This window comes from Helianthus annuus, chromosome 5 (assembly GCF_002127325.2).
Source record: "Helianthus annuus cultivar XRQ/B chromosome 5, HanXRQr2.0-SUNRISE, whole genome shotgun sequence".
In the NCBI taxonomy this organism is placed as follows: Eukaryota; Viridiplantae; Streptophyta; class Magnoliopsida; order Asterales; family Asteraceae; genus Helianthus; species Helianthus annuus.
Genome location: NC_035437.2, coordinates 142329712 through 142347478, shown reverse-complemented (window position 1 = coordinate 142347478; position 17767 = coordinate 142329712). Strand labels below are relative to the sequence as shown.

Sequence of the window (17767 nt, the reverse complement as noted above, 5' to 3'; positions counted from 1 at the left end):
CAAAGTTGGGATACTGATGAAACCAAACAAAAAATTTGTGGTGGGAAGGGAAACAGGAAACTTAAGAGGTTCAAAATGTTGTTTATGTACTTTTGATTATTGAAAATTAAATTTTCCTTGCCCGGGATGTTCCCGGGTGATAGCCTAGTGTAAGTATATATAAGAAGACGAGTTGGATAATTAATTGATTAAAATATGTATTATTATAGTACGTTTATATATGAACACTTCAGCCATAAACATATGTTGTTTTTAAGTAATTACGTAGGCGAACACACCATTTTTATTTATATATGAGAAGATGCTACTCTTATTTATAACATTTTCTGGTCATTTAAAAGAAAACTAGAGAGCATTTAAAATAAAATAAATGCGCCTTCTTGTCAATCCGTAGGGTACATGTATCGAGGCAATCGTGGCTTAGCAATTGCCATAAGTGGTTTAGCCATGCAAAGGTCATTGTGATTTTCAGCCAGCTCAATGGACCGCTCATTACCTGGCGCCTCCCAGACGAACCCCTGGACCATCCTTGCTAACAACATTGTAGTCATGGTTGTGCCTAATCTTATTCCAGGACAACGACGTTTTCCTGTGCTAAAGGAGATCAACCTAAGCTCATCATCCGAAAGAACTACTTGTTTTCCTTCCCCACATAGATGCCGATCTGGGTCAAACCGCAATGGATCCGCCCACACTTTTGGATTCCTTCCCAGACCATATCGACTTAGCATAACATGGCTACCCTTGGGTATGAAGTAACCAGCAACAATGGTATTCTTAGTTGAAACATGGGGTGGAAGAAAAGGCGCAAAAGGATGCAACCTAAAAGCTTCCTTGATGCATGATTTTAAGTAATTAAGTTGAGGTATGTCTCTCTCTTCAACTAGCCTTTGACGACCTACTACATGATCCAACTCCTCAGCCGCCTTTTTTAGGATCATAGGTTCATTGATCATCTCACCAATTGTCCATTCTACAGCGTTAGACGGATTATCAATTGTGGCCACCATTAGTTCCTAATATTTGATAACAAACGAAGATTACTTTAGAAAAGCAATATAACGCAAGCATAATTGATTTTCATTTATCTACTATTCGTGATCTAAATATAAATGAGAAAACCATCAATTCTATGCATTTGAAATGCATGTGAAAATAGTAATATCTATAGATGGCGAGAGACTTACAACAATTTGGGCTTTAATCTCCTCCGACGTAAGCTTAGTATTTTCAAGTGTAATAAGGACATCAAGCATATCAAATTTTTCCTTTCTAACACAATTTTTCCACATTTGAATTCGTTCATCAACCAACGGATCTTGGTACTTCCGAACAGTTTCAATAGCAGCCCTTATTATCTTTTCATGGCCATCAAAGTCAGTCTTCCATCTTAACAATGGGAAATAATCAGTGATGCAAAATGCATAAACATACTTTAGCATGGTAAAAAGTGCAGCAACGTGTTCAGTTTCTTCTTCACCTGGCCCTCCGTCTTCCATTCCTTGCCCAAAGAAACTTGTCCCGAAAACAATATTCTTCGTCACGTTTGCAAAGAATTGTTGGCTCACAGCACGAACATTTATTAACGCGCCACCAACTATAGCTTCTTGTTTGTTTGTTTGGTTATATATGTACTTAAGCAATTGATCAGCTTCTTCGTCACGCTTCGGTTGGAGCCATTTGTGTATTGGGGATGAAACAATCTCCCGGCTTATAACTTTTTTCATCTTCCTCCATTGTTCTCCATTAGGGGACATGATAGCAGTGAGATAACCATTGCTTATTATGAGATGGGCTGACATGATATCAGGCCTTGAAATGAATATTTCATCTTGTTTCTTGAGGAACTCACATGCTATGTCTGGGGACGAAACTGAAATGACGTGGGTTGATGGTCCGAGCCGGATGCAAAGGATTGGGGTGTCAAACTGGTCCATGAGCTTATGGATCCAACGGAAAGTTGGTTTATTTAGAAGCATTTGGATGATGCATCCGATAAACGGCAAAGGGGTTGGACCAGGTGGTAACGAATGTGAGTTGCTTGAAGTTTTCTGGTATAGAAACCTACCAATATATATGAACATTATGATAACGGCCATAATGGTTAAATACATGATTACTAATGTTGAAGATAAAAGATGTTTGAATGTGCATTCGAAAACCCGTTGAGGTAGGGTTTAAATAATGTGAAGATGTACGAGATGTTAGATATAAGGCACTATCAATGACAATAATAATTTATTTTTATTTAGATTACGAACTTTCTAACTTTACTAGATTTGATCCGCTTTAAGGCCAGTCATAAAGCCCCTTTGGGGTGTTATGCGATAAGTGGGGAAATGCGTAAGAGAGAGACTTTATGGGGCTTTATATCACAACAAGGTATAGTGGTAAGGAGGTTATATAACCCCTTCAATTATACATACATATGTATGTATATATATGTGTGTGAGTGGGGGGGGGGGATGGTGCAAATGTTCACGCCGCTATGTCTATCGCGGCTCCAAGAAATTTTCCACCCTCGTAGCGCCCCCTTTAATGGTGTTCAGGGGCACCATGGAGCTTTATTTTCCACTATAGATAGTCTAATACATTTGTTAACTTATCCATTTATTAACTCAAACACATCTAAACTATTATTGCCGCACGTTTAAAATAGTCTAATAGGAAATTTATATTTTATCTAATTCATATTATCAAGAACAAATACCAGGATTAGGTTGAAGTGAAAATCTTGAACAGTTCATGTTACCTTATCATCCATTGTGATTGAAATCAGAAACCATCTTGTTAAGTTTTCTAGCCCTAACTCTATGATTTGAGGTAAACTAAGTAGATTTTCCGTCGTGCATGACGATAGGCATTCGGTCAGTATTGGTATCGATTCATTACATACTAGTACGACACCTACACATAGTATAGCAACAAAAATAGGTACATCTGTTTAATACCATAAAAACAAATTCCGAAACTGGTTAGGAGAAAAGCGATACGAGTATCGATGTTATTCGGATGGAACCGGTTCGGTTCGTAATGACTACGGTAGGAACATTACGAAAACTGGAAAACGAATACCAGTGTTGATAACGATCTTGTTTGGAGAGTATCAGTTCGGTTCGATATGGTAAAGAACATAACAATCATTTATGTTTGACCTGTTCGTTTTTTGCATAGAAGTTTTAATACACACGTTGCATTTTATATAATTAAAATAACACTAATATTCTAATTATCTGATAAATAATATATTTGTGCTCCGATTACTTGTAGATTACTATTTGAAACTCCGTTTTGAGTAAACTTTAGATCAGGACAAATTAAAAATAAGCACCTCGCAACGACATAACCAAAATTTTATAAACAACTAATTACTTTGAAAGTTATTATGTAAAAAAATATGGTCAAAATTTATTATAATAACAAAAAAATTATATGCTTCCACTACTTTTTTATGTTAATATTTGCAATTCGGTATCTAGTGAAACTTATTCAAGACATAGATTAAGCACATCACAAATGCAAATCAATCAACAAACATCATGTAAATAAACATGATCCAATTCAATAAATGACCTATGGAGAATTGTTTGGATCTGGAAACACATAGACACAATGATCTGACTCTTAGAAAAAAGTGTAGGAGAAGAAGTTATAGCAAAATGCAAAGGAGTAAGGTATTTACAATGGAGCCTAAACATTTAGGCTAAACACCTTAAACATTAGGGCTAATTGGCCACCTATTAATCTACGTACTTTAGACATAAAATGCATCTATAGACTCCCTCTTCGATATTGCTGATAGTTAATGTCTTCGGTTTTTACTTCCGGTTCGTCTTCCAACCGCTTCCCATATGGAAATCATAGTACCACCTCCTCATCGATCCACAAAATCTAGTTCCATTTGTTTAAGCCGAAACTTCTTCATCTCAGACCCCGAAAATTGCAGTGGATGGTGCACATAGTGGTGACAGAGGTTAGCAACCAATAATTATAAGGCAAGCACAAATCATTATAAATCAGACAAAATAGTTTTAAAAAGTTATTACAATCATCCAAATGTAAAGTTTAAAGTGTTCAAATTAGGGTTCCATCACGTGGACCGTGACACTTGATACTTTTATTGTCCAAATATTCATTCAATTTCAAAAGTTGCCCTAAAGCCATTTCATACTCGGAAGTCGCCTAAGTACCTGAAAAGCACGCTTAAAGTGTCAACAAAAGGTTGGTGAATTAACAGGTTTTATTTACATGCAATAATAAAAAAAATTAATTTCCATTTTGAAAGACATGACAACCCTAGATTGACATGTAACATCGTAAATTAGCTAGGAATACAAAAATAATGTTCGCAACCAAGAGCACATAATCAAAACGAAACATTCATTGGTTGCCTTATAAAAATCCTTTCAACATATATTCCTCGCCCTAAAAACTGGAGCGACCGGTTGCGAGCTTGCGGTTTATCAAAACCTGATAGATCTACCAATATATCCTGTTCCATCCCTTTAAGTGGTTAATGATGTTAGACCCTTGAAGGTTTATAGATAAGTAGCTTAGTGGATTAGAGGGATTTTGGGTTTGATGATGTAATTTGGGCTTATTGGGTAGATTGGGCCTAGGGATTAGGGAGCCTCCTTCCCAGCCACTTACTATAAATAGAATGTTATGTCATAGGTGCATGGTTGGTGATTTTGAGCAAATCTTGTATTAGACAAACACTTGTATGCAAGATTGAATTTTTGAGAATACAATCATCCTTCTTTCATCTCTTTTGTTTCTTTTACAACTTGTTAGTGTGATTCTGCCACCTTACGAGTAGTGCGATATCGTTGTGATCTAGGTTTCGGGACTTACAATTGGTATGAGAGCCTTGTGAACCTGATTTCCAGGCTCGGATCTGATATCGCGTTTCTGGTCGTTGTTACTTTTCTGTTTTGTGTTACTGTTCCGGCTTTCTGGAGGTTCTGGACTGTTTCGGTGCATCTCGGAGTGTTTTCAAAGCATTCCGGATCATTTCGGATCATCATTAATCATCTCGGACTTGAAGATTGCCTGATCTCGGATCATCTTCAAGTCATCTCGGACCATCATCAAAGCATCTCGAATCATCATCAAGCCATCTTGGACCATCATCAAAGCATCTCGAATCATCATCAAACCATCTCGGACCATCATAATCAGATCTCGGACCATCATCATCATATCACGGACCAACATCATCAGATCACGGATAGAGTTAGCAGATTCCGGATTGTGTTTAACCATCTCGGATCACTTGTGTTTGAATATTGTCTTGTGTTTTATCTCGGACTCATACCATCTCGGATAAAGCCCATCTCGGACTACTGTTCATCTCGGACTCATTCATCTCGGATCAGTATTCATCTCGGACTCACCATTTCGGACTGTTCATCTCGGATTATTGTTCAGACTTATCAATCATCATCATGTTGAACCCAACCGGTATTATGAACGGCGTTGTGATCGCAGCTGATCTCGCTAATGCCACCCTTGCTACCATTCAGACTCAGTCTTTGGCTTTCCATCAAGAACTTGACCAAGTTATCGGCACATCTACCAAAGTTCCAAGGTTTTTGTACGGAGACGACTACTATGAGTAGAAGTTTAGGTTTGAGCAATACTATAAGGCAAAAAAACCTCATGTTTGGAGAAGCATAAAAAGTGGACCACGCATTGTAAGGGAAAAAAACCTCATGTTGAGAATCAGATTAGGAGGTTTGTCAAGCTCGTGTTACAGATGGTGAGTGCTGGAATCAACATTTCAAACAGTGGAATGAATCGTCAACTGCTTAACTCTCTACCTAAAGGATGGGATGCCGAGGTTTCTATGATCAAGCGTACTAAGGATCTGAATGAAATGACACTTACGGAACTGATTGCTACTATCAAGTCTTGTGAGATCGACAATCAGCAGAGAGAAATGAATCACAAGAACTCACTGATGGCTGCTGGAATGACTAACCCCAACAACACAGCACTGATGTCTCAAGCTCATCCAAATCTGGTTTTCAGCCCTGTTCATAGAGTTATGAATCACAACCCAAACATTTTCTTCAGTCCCATTTCTACACCAAAATCCAACTATGTGTATGGAATGTCTCTTCCTACCTATCAAGCTCCTGCTGTCAACACCACAAATGTGCAACCGCAATCTCAGCCTCAGCCACAACATGCTAATGCTGCTTTTGGTTCGACTACCCAGTCTGCACCTCAGAATACCCCATCATCACCTTCAGTGGACCACATGGATTTCTTGACCAAATAAAATGAAGAAAAAGCTCTCGCAGCTTCTATGATTTCCAGTTTCAATGCCTTCTTGGTAGGTGCTCTCATGCCATTAGGAGAGATAACACCAGATATGAATCAAGTTGTGGAAGAAGACTTGGATGAACTGGATGTGGCTTGGAATATGGCTATGTCAGCATTTATGGCAGATAAGTTTGCTAAGAAATATGGGTGTCGTCCTATAAATGCTCGTCCTGGAGTGTTGAGAGACAGGCTGAGGTGCTACAGGTGTTATGAACCGAGACATTTTGCTATGGATTGCAAGAAGGTTCCTGCAGGATATAAAGCTACTCAGGCGGCTGCAGCAAGGAACAAAGAAAGATCTATGGTTCCCGTTACACCTGCTGAGACTTCGACTTCAAATGGACAGGGAAACTCTGGAGCTGGAAAGGCTTTGATCGCACATGAGCAGAATGGATTCAATTGGGCTGATACAGTTGCTCAAGTGGAATCAATGAAGCTGTCTGAAACTGCTGCTGTGGAAAGGGTTCATCAGTGCTTGATGGCGATGACCGATGAACCAAAGTCACTCTCCGAGACGGTAAATTTCCTTTTATGTACCGAACATTGTAGGAAGAAAGTTACCTTGCTGAGATCTCAAAACTCAGCATTAATCACTTATTACAACACTGTGATGGGAAAGTACATCAGTCTTCGAGAGAATAATAAAATTCTCTATGAAAATATTGAGGCACTTAAGAAGGACATAGCTCAACTTCATAGAGATGTGAACCAACAGCAATGTTGGGTTCACGACTACAAACATAGACTCACAGTCAAAACTCTTCAATGTGACTCTGTGAAGGCTGAGCTAGAGCTCCTCACTGGAAAATACAAACAAAATGAGTTAAACATCAAAAAGTTCGATACTTCCAGTGACACGGTTCGTAATCTGTGTAACGTGCAACTTGCTTATCAAGAAAACAAGGGAAAGGGATTGGGATACACACAGGTTCCGCCACCATATAATCATAATTATTCTAGACTGCCTATCACTGAGCAGGAAATGGAAAATTATGACAAAATGATGTATGGCAAGCCTAGTGATTGTGTTTCATATGAACCATCAAAGTTTAAAAATGATCAACAAGCTGATTTCAAGAAATCAATGAACTTTATCAAAAATGAAAATGTTCAAAATGAATCAGCGGATAAGTCCAATCACGTAAATGAAACAGTAACAAATACAGAAGCTGAACCTTAAACAAAAACGGAACCAGTTAACATACCCGTAGAGGAGATGAAGGAAAGTTCACCAAATTCTGATTCTGTTGAAAATACTAACCATTCTAGTTTGTGTGCAGAGTCAGTAAGAAATGAAGAGAAGTCTAAAGAGGATGATGAATCACATCAACGTGTTGCTGATAATGTTATTTCTGATAAAAATGACCTTTATGCTTGGAATTGTGTTTTTTCTTGGTTTGCTAAGACTTGGGGTGTTCCCACTAAGACTAATGAATCTGGTGCTATTATTCTAGATTATGCATGTGATAAAAATGACAATGTTGAAAATGTTGAAAATGTTGAACATGTTTTGACGGGAGAGCTTGATGCGTTGACTGAGGAACTTGAGACATCTGTTTCAAGTAACTCAGAAATCAATTCTGATGATTCAGGAAATTGCACCTGTATGCTTGAAACATCGAATGATACATCAGAAGTTCCCTGCAATAATGAAAAACTTGATGCTTTTGATTGTGATAATGAAGAAATTGCTGTTAAACAGGGATCATTATCTGGCTGCCAAGCCAAAGAAGAGACGCAGCAAACCGAAGAAGAAGAATCCAAACAACAAACAATTGCTGTTAATGAAGAATCATGATATAAATCCTCTCGATGAAAACTTTCAGTTGAGGATCCAACAAAGAGGCCAGATAGGTTCATAATGGAACTAGGATCTTCACACTATGAGATGTTGGAAACAAATCAGAGGTTGCGTCTTGGAGGTATGAGCACGATAAACAGATGTTGTTGATTACTCGCAAGAGTGGTCATCGAGAATATTACGCTAAGGAATGTTAATTCGAGTCTTGGACAAAAATTGATTTGAAAAGTCTTCTACGTGCTCCTAGGGCCAAAACTAAGAGGTAGTGGTTGGGCTTTTCACACAAGACTCGAAAAGGAAGTGAAATCCAACTTTGCTACAATGAAGACTGCTGAACCTACAGTGAAGAGAAACCCTGGAGTTCGTGATCCTCACACTCGACGCACTATTAGATCAGTTATCTGGCCAGCAACTGACAAAGAGAAGATCGTTCCGATCGTGAAGAAGTATGAAAAAGGAATTCTGAAGAATTTCAAGTTCTGGGCTTATGACCCTAAAATGGCTGAAGTTGTTATTGTGACAGAAGAACAAGCCATCAGGATCCCCAACTCCTACGATTTGATGAGTTTTCATGAAGAGGATATTCTGATTCTCAACGCTCATCAAATTCGCACAAATGAGAAGTATGAAGAATGCGCCAAGGGTTGGACAAGTGCTACTTCCAACATTCTAAATCATCATTTGTTCGCTCCATATAAGGGCAATGAGCAAGGAGACCCTGTTGTTTGATGCAGCTATTGATCCAATAAACCTAGGGGAGATTGTTAGACCTTTGAAGGTTTATGGATAAGTAGCTTAGTGGATTAGAGGGATTTTGGGTTTGATGATGTAAATTTGGGCTTATTCGGTAGATTGGGCCTAGGGATTAGGGAGTCTCCTCCTAGCCACTTACTATAAATAGAATGTTATGTCATAGGTGCATGGTTGGTGATTTTGAGTAAATCTTGTATTAGACAAACACTTGTATGCAAGATTGAATCTTTTGAGAATACAATCATCCTTCTTTCATCTCTTTTGTTTCTTTTACAACTTGTCAGTATGATTCCGCCACCTTACGAGTTGTTCGATATCTTTGTGATCTCGGTTTCGGGACTTACAAATGATTTCAGCGGTTGGTAAAGGTCTAAGGATAAGCCCTCAAAAGGGTAAATAATGGCCCTTACTGAAGGCCAACATCGACTACATTTAACTGTCATCTATGGATCACGTTAACTTAAAATAATACGTGTTTCTTCCATGCAATGTAAAAACATAATTTAAAAAGGGGCCGTGAAACTCACCTTTGGGTGCGTTTGAAATTTCGGAACAAAAGCCCAAAACATGTACAATAATTGTGTCCTATATACAAGGGACACTTCCAAATCAATTCCAAGTTTACTAGCGAAGTTGTTCACTCAACTTTTTAGACTTATGAAAATATTTTATGTGATAACCCATTATTTGGATGACCCGTTGGTGACTACGACACATGGTTATGTTTTCATATCCTTAGTGTAAACATCACATCTTGCAATACAAATTATCCTACAATTCCTCATAATGATACACATAAAGACATAGATAATTACACAAAGTCTATGATCGTATTTATCTATAAACCATAGAGTACTTAAGAATTTTCATATTATATTTCACCTTTATCACCAAACACACCAAACAAGTCTATTGGATTCGAGTGAGTGTTGTGAGTATTTCTATTGGCAAAAAACTTTATCAAATTAGAAATTCAATCAAACAGTGATATCTAAACACATCAAACAATTCACAGATGAACAGAGGATGATTGCAAATGATTTATCTTGAATTCAAATATGTAATAAAATCATACAAGCACAAAATACTCCCCCTCAACAGGTGGTCACACTATCACTGAGTTTTTATGCTTTTTGGATCTTAGTGTTAACTATTACAAAATACAGAGTAAACTATGCATAGGAGATGTAAACTGTTGGCGACGTCATCATGAAAGTGACCTTCAACAACTTTATTAATTGTTGTAACTGCCAGCAATTGTGAAGAGTAAATTACAAGTTTTATCCTTTATGTTTACACCACTTTGCAAGCAGTGTCCTTTAGTGCAAAAGTTTGCTAGTTTTGTTCTTTATGTTTCAAAATCTTGCATGTTTTAACCTTTAGGCCAAACCTAGTTAGATTTTTTTAGTTAAATATGGTTATGTGCCTTGCACATGAGGGTATTCTTTTCATTTTACCTCCCTAGGAACTTTTGAGTTAATAACTTGATATTCAAGGGACTAATTGTGTAAGATTAAAAAATAAATTATAAATATAAAAAACCCTGAATTCTCTCTCTCTATCTCTCTGAATTTGGGGGTTTCAACTTTGAACACTGATCGATTGAAGAAGATCAAACCACCATTTTTTTCCAAAACTCTCCCTCCGACACCCTCTTCTCCGATGAGATGAGAGGAACACTTGTGCATCTGATTTTTTCAACCATCGTCACCATTTACATATTCCAGATTCAAGCTCAAGCCGCACCTGCCACCAGTACTCTCTCTCCCTCAAACACGTGCATTCATTTTTTTTGGTTTACGTGTCTGTAGTATGATTCCGTCATCTTTAATCAGCTCTGGTGATCAAGCAGTTATCCTGAATTCATTCAGTTTTTTTGTTTTATGTGTCTGTAGTATGATTCTGTCATCTTTAATCAGCTCTAGTGATCAAGCAGTTATCCTCCATTCTCAAGTGGACTTCAACAAAATCACCAGTATCAGGTACTTGTAATAGTTAAGTTTTGTTATTTTGTTGTGGACCCTAGGTTTTAAATTTCAGAGTTTGTTCTATGTGATATATGATTATATTATTTGGTGATTGATATAGATGGGAATAATATTCTTCTTCTTTAGTTCGAAGATGGTTATTTAGTGGAAACAGATGTGGAAGGGAATCAACTAAGGGTTGTGCCTTATTCTATTCAAGTGTCACATGATGTTGCTGAACTTTTCGATGTTGATTCCGTTAATAGCAACATTGTTCCAATTACTCCCCCATTATACCAATGTAAACATCATTATAATTTGCCATTGCTCTGCCATTTCTTTTAATAAATAATAATAATTTGTTGATACAGATAGTGGTGGGAGGTTGCGGCGGTGGGTGTTGGTGGTGGGAGGTGGAGGTGGTGGTAGAAGGGGGTGGTAGTGGTTGAAGAGAGATAGAGAGATGAAGGAGAGGAGAATGTGTGATAATGCGAGAGAAAGAGATAGAGAGAGAGAGAGAGAGAGAGAGAGAATTCAGGGGTTTTTATATTTATAATATATTTTTTATTTCTTACACAATTAGTCCCTTGAATATAAAGTTATTTACTCAACAGTCCCTAGGGAGGTAAAATGACAAGAATACCCTCATGTGCAAGGCACATGACCATATTTAACTAAAAAAATCTAACTAGGTTTGCCTAAAGGTTAAAACATGCTAGATTTTGAAACATAAAGCACAAAACTTGCAAACTTTTGCGCTAAAGGACATCGCCTGCAAAGTGGTGTAAACATAAAGGAAAAAACTTGCAATTTACTCAGTTGTGAAACTACTAGATTGTTTCACTATTTCATTGAACTGCTAGATCTTTAGTGAAATATAGTAAACTGCTGGATTTCTTAGAAAACTGGTTGTAACCCAGCGCTTCTGGAAATCCAGAACTTCTGTCTTGACTTGTTCACTTGTCTTTGGGTCTTCAGTATTTCACTTTGGTTGACTTTGATTGACTTTGACTGTTGACCAACATTTTGAGGATTAGCCGTTGTTCTCTATCTTCTTTGGAGGCAGTAGGTTGATGCAACAGGAAGCGGTGCAACTGTTTTAGGAAGCTTTCATGGGCAAAGAAACTGTTGGACTTGGAGATTCTATCATGAACTTATTCAGGCAAGAATGATGGATCCTTTGGGTTTTGCCTTTCATTATCAACTGATCTTATATAACCCAGCAATCCCCCCATAGATCCGTTGATGCCAAAACTCACTTATTTTGGCCCGTCTTTTATTTTCTTATTTTGTTGTCGAAGAGTCCTTTTCATGAGTTTTCTGATGCTGTGAACAAGGACAACTTCTTTATCTTCATTATAGTCAACCATATTTGACTTTACAGAGAAAGGTTCTCTGTCGTCACACCTTTTAATCTGTAAGTAGCTTATTGTCTTTGAACTCTAGGTTAGGGAAGATAAAAACTTGCTACCCTTTGGATCTCTAAAGACCAGCAGACACTCCTTTCTTTTGAGAGGTGTGGGATTATTGAATATCATCCTTTGGAGTATCCTCCAAAGCTACTATGTATGTTCCAACCTTTTGATCTTTTCCACGTCTGAACACATGTGTTGTGTCTAGAAAACATGTCAAAAGTGCCAAAACTCACTTATTTTGGCCCGTCTTTTATTTTCTTATTTTGTTGTCGAAGAGTCCTTTTGATGAGTTTTCTGATGCTGTGAACAAGGACAACTTCTTTATCTTCGTTATAGTCAACCATATTTGACTTTACAGAGAAAGGTTCTCTGTCGTCACACCTTTTAATCTGTAAGTAGCTTATTGTCTTTGAACTCCAGGTTAGGGAAGATAAAAACTTGCTACCCTTTGGATCTCTAAAGACCAGCAGACACTCCTTTCTTTTGAGAGGTGTGGGATTATTGAATACCATCCTTTGGAGTATCCTCCAAAGCTACTGTGTATGTTCCAACCTTTTGATCTTTTCCATGTCTGAACACATGTGTTGTGTCCGGAAAACATGTCACAAGTAGTGTTTTCTCTTCTTCATCAAGGTCTACAATCCAATTAGCATAACCATGTTTTTTCATTCAGATTGTTCAAGTAATTCTCCATGATTGTTGGATTGTAAGGGAACATATCTTGGGGTTTGAAAGTAACAGCATCAGATTCCTTCTTCTTTTGGGCAAGGTAGTTCTCTGTGTTATCCCAGGTGGAAATTTTCTGGATTTTTCTTTCTTGCATCTATGAATTCTTTTGAAACTTTTTTGTCCTTCCACCTTGATATTGAGCTCTTTGCAACCCATTCAATCATTAGTAGATGTTGTTTCATTTTGAAGATCTTGGTAGCCTCTTCTGGGGTTGGCTTTCTCTTACTAACAAGAGTCTAGTTTGGAGGTGTGACCTTCGTTGTTGGATAAACCAACATCTTTTTCACCCTGGCCATTTCTCCCAAAAGGTTTTGTGCATCCCAATTTTTGAAGACATAATTTTTTTACAGGATCCGAAGAATTCTTCTTGATTCATTAAACACTTTCTTGTTTTGAAGCATTGGCTTTTGATTGTGGCTTGAATAGAGGAATTTTGGAGAGTTATTTTGATTTTCGAAACATACGTTGCTCATAAATTTTGATCTCCCTTATCCTCCTATCAATGATGTACACTGTGCCTTCCTATATGTCATCTTGTCTTGGTTCTATGTAATTCTTTGACAACTTCTTCGTCCATTTTCTTTGTATTTTCCTCATATTGAGCTTTTCATCAATCTTTAGAAGAGATAGTTGTTGCACTGAAGCAATGAATCTGGGAGAAAGAGGAGGCTCTTCAGCAAATGTCTTTGTGAAAACTGTTGTTGTCACAGTCTCTGTTGTTGTTACGCCTTGTACATCTTCAAAGTCATCATACATGACTAGCTTTCTTCTCTTTGTTGGTTAGCCAGTTATTTATGGAAAAAACTACTGGTTTGCTGCCTTTTGCTAGTTTTGATGAATCTACTGGCTTTTTCCCATATAGTTTACTAGAAGTTTTGACAACAGCTGGTTTAGCCCAGACTGTGTCTTTGATTTTGATCTTGTTGATGGTGGAGTAGAAGATTCTTGAGGACCAGTAGTTTTGGTTGGTCCAGCAATTTGAGTTTGCACTCCAGCTGTTTGACCCGAACCAACTATATTTCTTTTGGACCAACTATTTATTCTTGGGTAACTTCTAGTTGAATTTGTCTTTTCTTGGCTTCCAACTTTTCTATTGTTTTGGCTTTCTAAATCACAATTGGTGGCCTCATGTTAATTGATGACGTGGGTACTCGGAGATCTCAGTCAGCAAAGTTAAAGTTAAAGTCAACGACAATAGTAAAAATAAATAAACAACGCTGAAACACAAAGCAAGAAGCTGAAAGTCAGAAGCTAGAACCAGAAGCTGATACGCCTATAGCTGATGACAGGAAGGAAAAATTACTGTACAACCTCGGGACTTGAATTGAATAAGTCAAAATGAAAAGAAAAACTCCTATAAAGCATAAAGTGTCCTCGAGACACACAAAAACTGAAACATACCCAAAGAGATAAAGGCCAAACCTCCAAGCAACATCAGGATGGATAAGCTTACCTGGACTAGAAGGTGTACAGCTAGCATAAGGCTCCTTGGGCAGACAAGTCTGCCTATCTAAGAAGAGTCTTATCCCAGCCAAAGGTTAAGTTATTCTCTCATTCTCCTACTCTAAACTCTTATCATTTCTTTTGCTAAGACTCTCAAAGAACATTCTACTGATTCTCACGCCGGAGTCCAAACGTGGGAGGCCCCCTCTCGCGTTAAGGCTAACGGTGTTCTTTGGTTGCAGATTCCGATCAAGGAGCTGTCTTTTGGAGTGGATATTGGACTTTTCCCCTGCAATACTCTTGTTGTTTTTACAAGTGGCGCCCACCGTGGGGCTGCGCTACTTAGAACAGTTTTTTGGTAGTACAGCCCTGTTCCTAAGTTACCTTCCTTTATGGCCGGAATGGATCCTCATCCAAAATAAGTTTCAAGTAGTTCTATGCCTCGGTCTAGTCCTCCTGCTAATCTGGGGTAGACAGTGGTTCCACCAACCCAGACGGACTTCATGTCGCACCAGTAATACAAGACGCACAACAGTTCCAAACTCCTCCCTCTACACAAGATAATCCCTCTTCACCGAGTGCAGTTCTCTTCCCGGTTGAAACCATGGAGATAACCCCGGAGGGAGTAAGAAATAATTTCATAGTGTTAAGAAAACTCTTAAATGGGTATGTTCGAGAAGAACAGACAAAATGGGTCACAGTACGTTTGTCTTACGATGAACCTGAAGTTGCACTCTCCCCTATGCCCTCTCCGTTGTGCACCACTACATCTCCAAGTATTACTCGAGCAGGACCCAGTTCTGACTCACATCCATACCTTATGCCCGACGGTTCACTTGGGCCGGGGAGCTACCTTGGTAGCTCACCTATTGTGCTCCCAAGAATTCCATAATATACCATTGAACAGCTCCTCCAACAGGCTCAAGCAGCTACCCCAACTCCACCAACTACCTTCGAAAAAGCTCTTCAATCGTTACCCTTGGCTAGCAGAGCCGTAGCTGCGAGTTTGTCACCACCTCCTGGTCTTCAATAGGGTTTCCCCCGGTATGGTGCTCAATATCCTTAGATGGTAGCTCTTTTGGCTCAACTGAGCCAGCAGCTTGTGGGAAGCCAAATGTGGTAAGCTGCCCAAGTTGGGTCGCAAGCTCAAACCCAACCCAACATCCGGACAGGTGTTACCACTAGTGGAGTAGGGGTGAACCTTGATATACCTTCCATGCCTTATAAACCTAGCTCGTTATCATTCTTCTCCGAATAAATAGCCAACTATGTCTTCCAAATGAAGATAAAAATGCCATCTAACGTTAAGATATACGATGGTCTGGAAGATCCCGAGGACCATCTTCAAGTCTTCACAGGAGCTGCTACGGTTGAGCGTTGGAATAACTGCTAATTTATAGCGATGCGAATATCCAAGAGATATTTTTTCCTGTAAGCACATAACTCGACAAATAATCATTAGTCGATATTGTCAAAGGGTGATATCTTCACCGTTTGACCTGTTTGGTCTAAGTGACCGTTTATCTTCGTGAGATGATATTTATTACCATATCATCTACATGACTCGCTCCGGTTTACACCGTACGGTCATTTAACTTATAAACCCCTTCTTAACCCTTTTGACCGATTATGGCTTACGCCATAAAGTGTCTTTCAAAAACTAACGGTTATTATCAACGCGTGATTGAATTACCGTTTTACCCTTATTATTTATTTTGGGTTTACCCTATAAGGTAACCATTCTAAACTCCTCATATATTCGTCATTGTATGACCGAATAATCGTATTATTCTCTTTTTAACCATTAACATAGTTTCTTATCATTTTCACTTATTTCGTTCCGTACGACTATACGTCGGAACATCATATTTCAATTGCTTATTTATCTTATTCGTAACTAATACGATAAGAGAATATTCTTTAATTTAAGAAGAGTGTAAGCTACACTTACCTTGTATCCAAATTACGCTTTTCCTTCACATTCGATTTGTTTGACTCGCTTCCTTCCCAAGCTTCTACCTAGCTTGTTAAGCGTCAAAGTATCATTGTAATTTGTAAGATGGTTAGATTAGTCATAATCAATCACGACTATTCCATCCTACGATTTTCTGTCGAATTTATCATTCGATCATATCATTTGTCAGTGCCTATTGACATAAGTATTTACATGATGTAGCTCAACTACTCGTTTAAGTACTTTGTCAAATATCCTGTAAACATCATTCTTATGCTACCGTTTTAACTACTTATTCAATCAAGTTATCGAAATCATAACTCATTGAATTATCACTACATCAATCATTCTTAACACATGATGATATCAAACATCATTTTAACATGAATCTATAATCATTTTCATTTTATCATACAAAACCCATTTCATAGAAAGTATGATCGTATACTCAAACACACCATTTGTTCAAGTATTTCCTTATTACTATCATGTACGACGATTCTAAAAACAATTTCATCATATGATTAAAACCCACTTATTCTAGTGTGGTAATTCATCTAAACCTTCAATTCATAGCAATATAAGTATAATTTTTCACTTAGGGTTTTATTCCTAAGCAAGCATACATCACAATTCACCCACAACTTCAATAATTCATCCATAATTCACGGATTATGATATTCATCAAATTTCACAACTTCACAAATCATCAAAATTTTACATACCTTACGATCTCCTAGCTTGGGTGATCATTAATTCACGTTCAATTGTGAATTCGAGGTTTAGACCTTCGATTTGATGATTTTTTATAGAACTAGGGTTTTGCTCCATGGGAGCTTCCCCTGTACGCTCAAACCTACGCACACACTTAGTGTGTGTTATTTTTCTTTTTTAAGTTTTTATAATTAAACTTTCAAGTTATCCAACTTTGGCCCCTCTTGTTTGGTTAGTTATTAAGTAGGCCACAACCTACTTATTTCTAACAATATTCTCACTTATTAACTAGGTTAAGCATTCGTAGTTAATTTAGTGAGTTTGAAAAAATTACGACTAATTTTATTTTATGTCCCGTTAACTCAGGTCTTTTATAACTTTATTTCCTCAAAAGCATTTATTCACTTTTTATTTCATAGAGTTAATTACCTGGATAGTCCCTCTGGTTTCTTATTTTTTCACCTTTAGTCCCCACCTTTTCAAAATAACATGTTTGGTCCCTGTGGTTTGAGCGTTTGTTACTCGGGTAGTCCCCTGAGTGGATAGGCGTTAAGTTATTCTATTAAATATGCGTAAAATTACAAAAAAAAGCCCTTACCAAAAATATAACAACTAAAACAATCAAGTTTTCAAATGGGCCCCACACCAAACATATCACATC

General features: G+C 37.8%; 1 protein-coding gene and 1 long non-coding RNA gene across 2 annotated transcripts; one reads left to right on the top strand and one right to left on the bottom strand.

Annotated features, from left to right (window-relative positions):
* Nucleotides 1-383: 383 nt before the first annotated feature.
* LOC110943764 (valine N-monooxygenase 1) lies at nt 384-2099 on the bottom strand. The gene is made up of 2 exons (XM_022185499.2): nt 1188-2099; nt 384-1016 (listed from the first exon to the last, which is right to left on the bottom strand). The coding sequence occupies exons 1-2, from the start codon at nt 2097-2099 to the stop codon at nt 384-386; spliced, it is 1545 nt and encodes a 514-aa protein (XP_022041191.2).
* An 8359-nt stretch (nt 2100-10458) lies between these two features.
* On the top strand, nt 10459-11219 carry LOC110939280. Its single transcript, XR_002592131.2, has 3 exons — nt 10459-10639; nt 10780-10866; nt 10973-11219. It is a non-coding gene; the product is annotated as an uncharacterized LOC110939280 (long non-coding RNA).
* Nucleotides 11220-17767: the final 6548 nt, after the last annotated feature.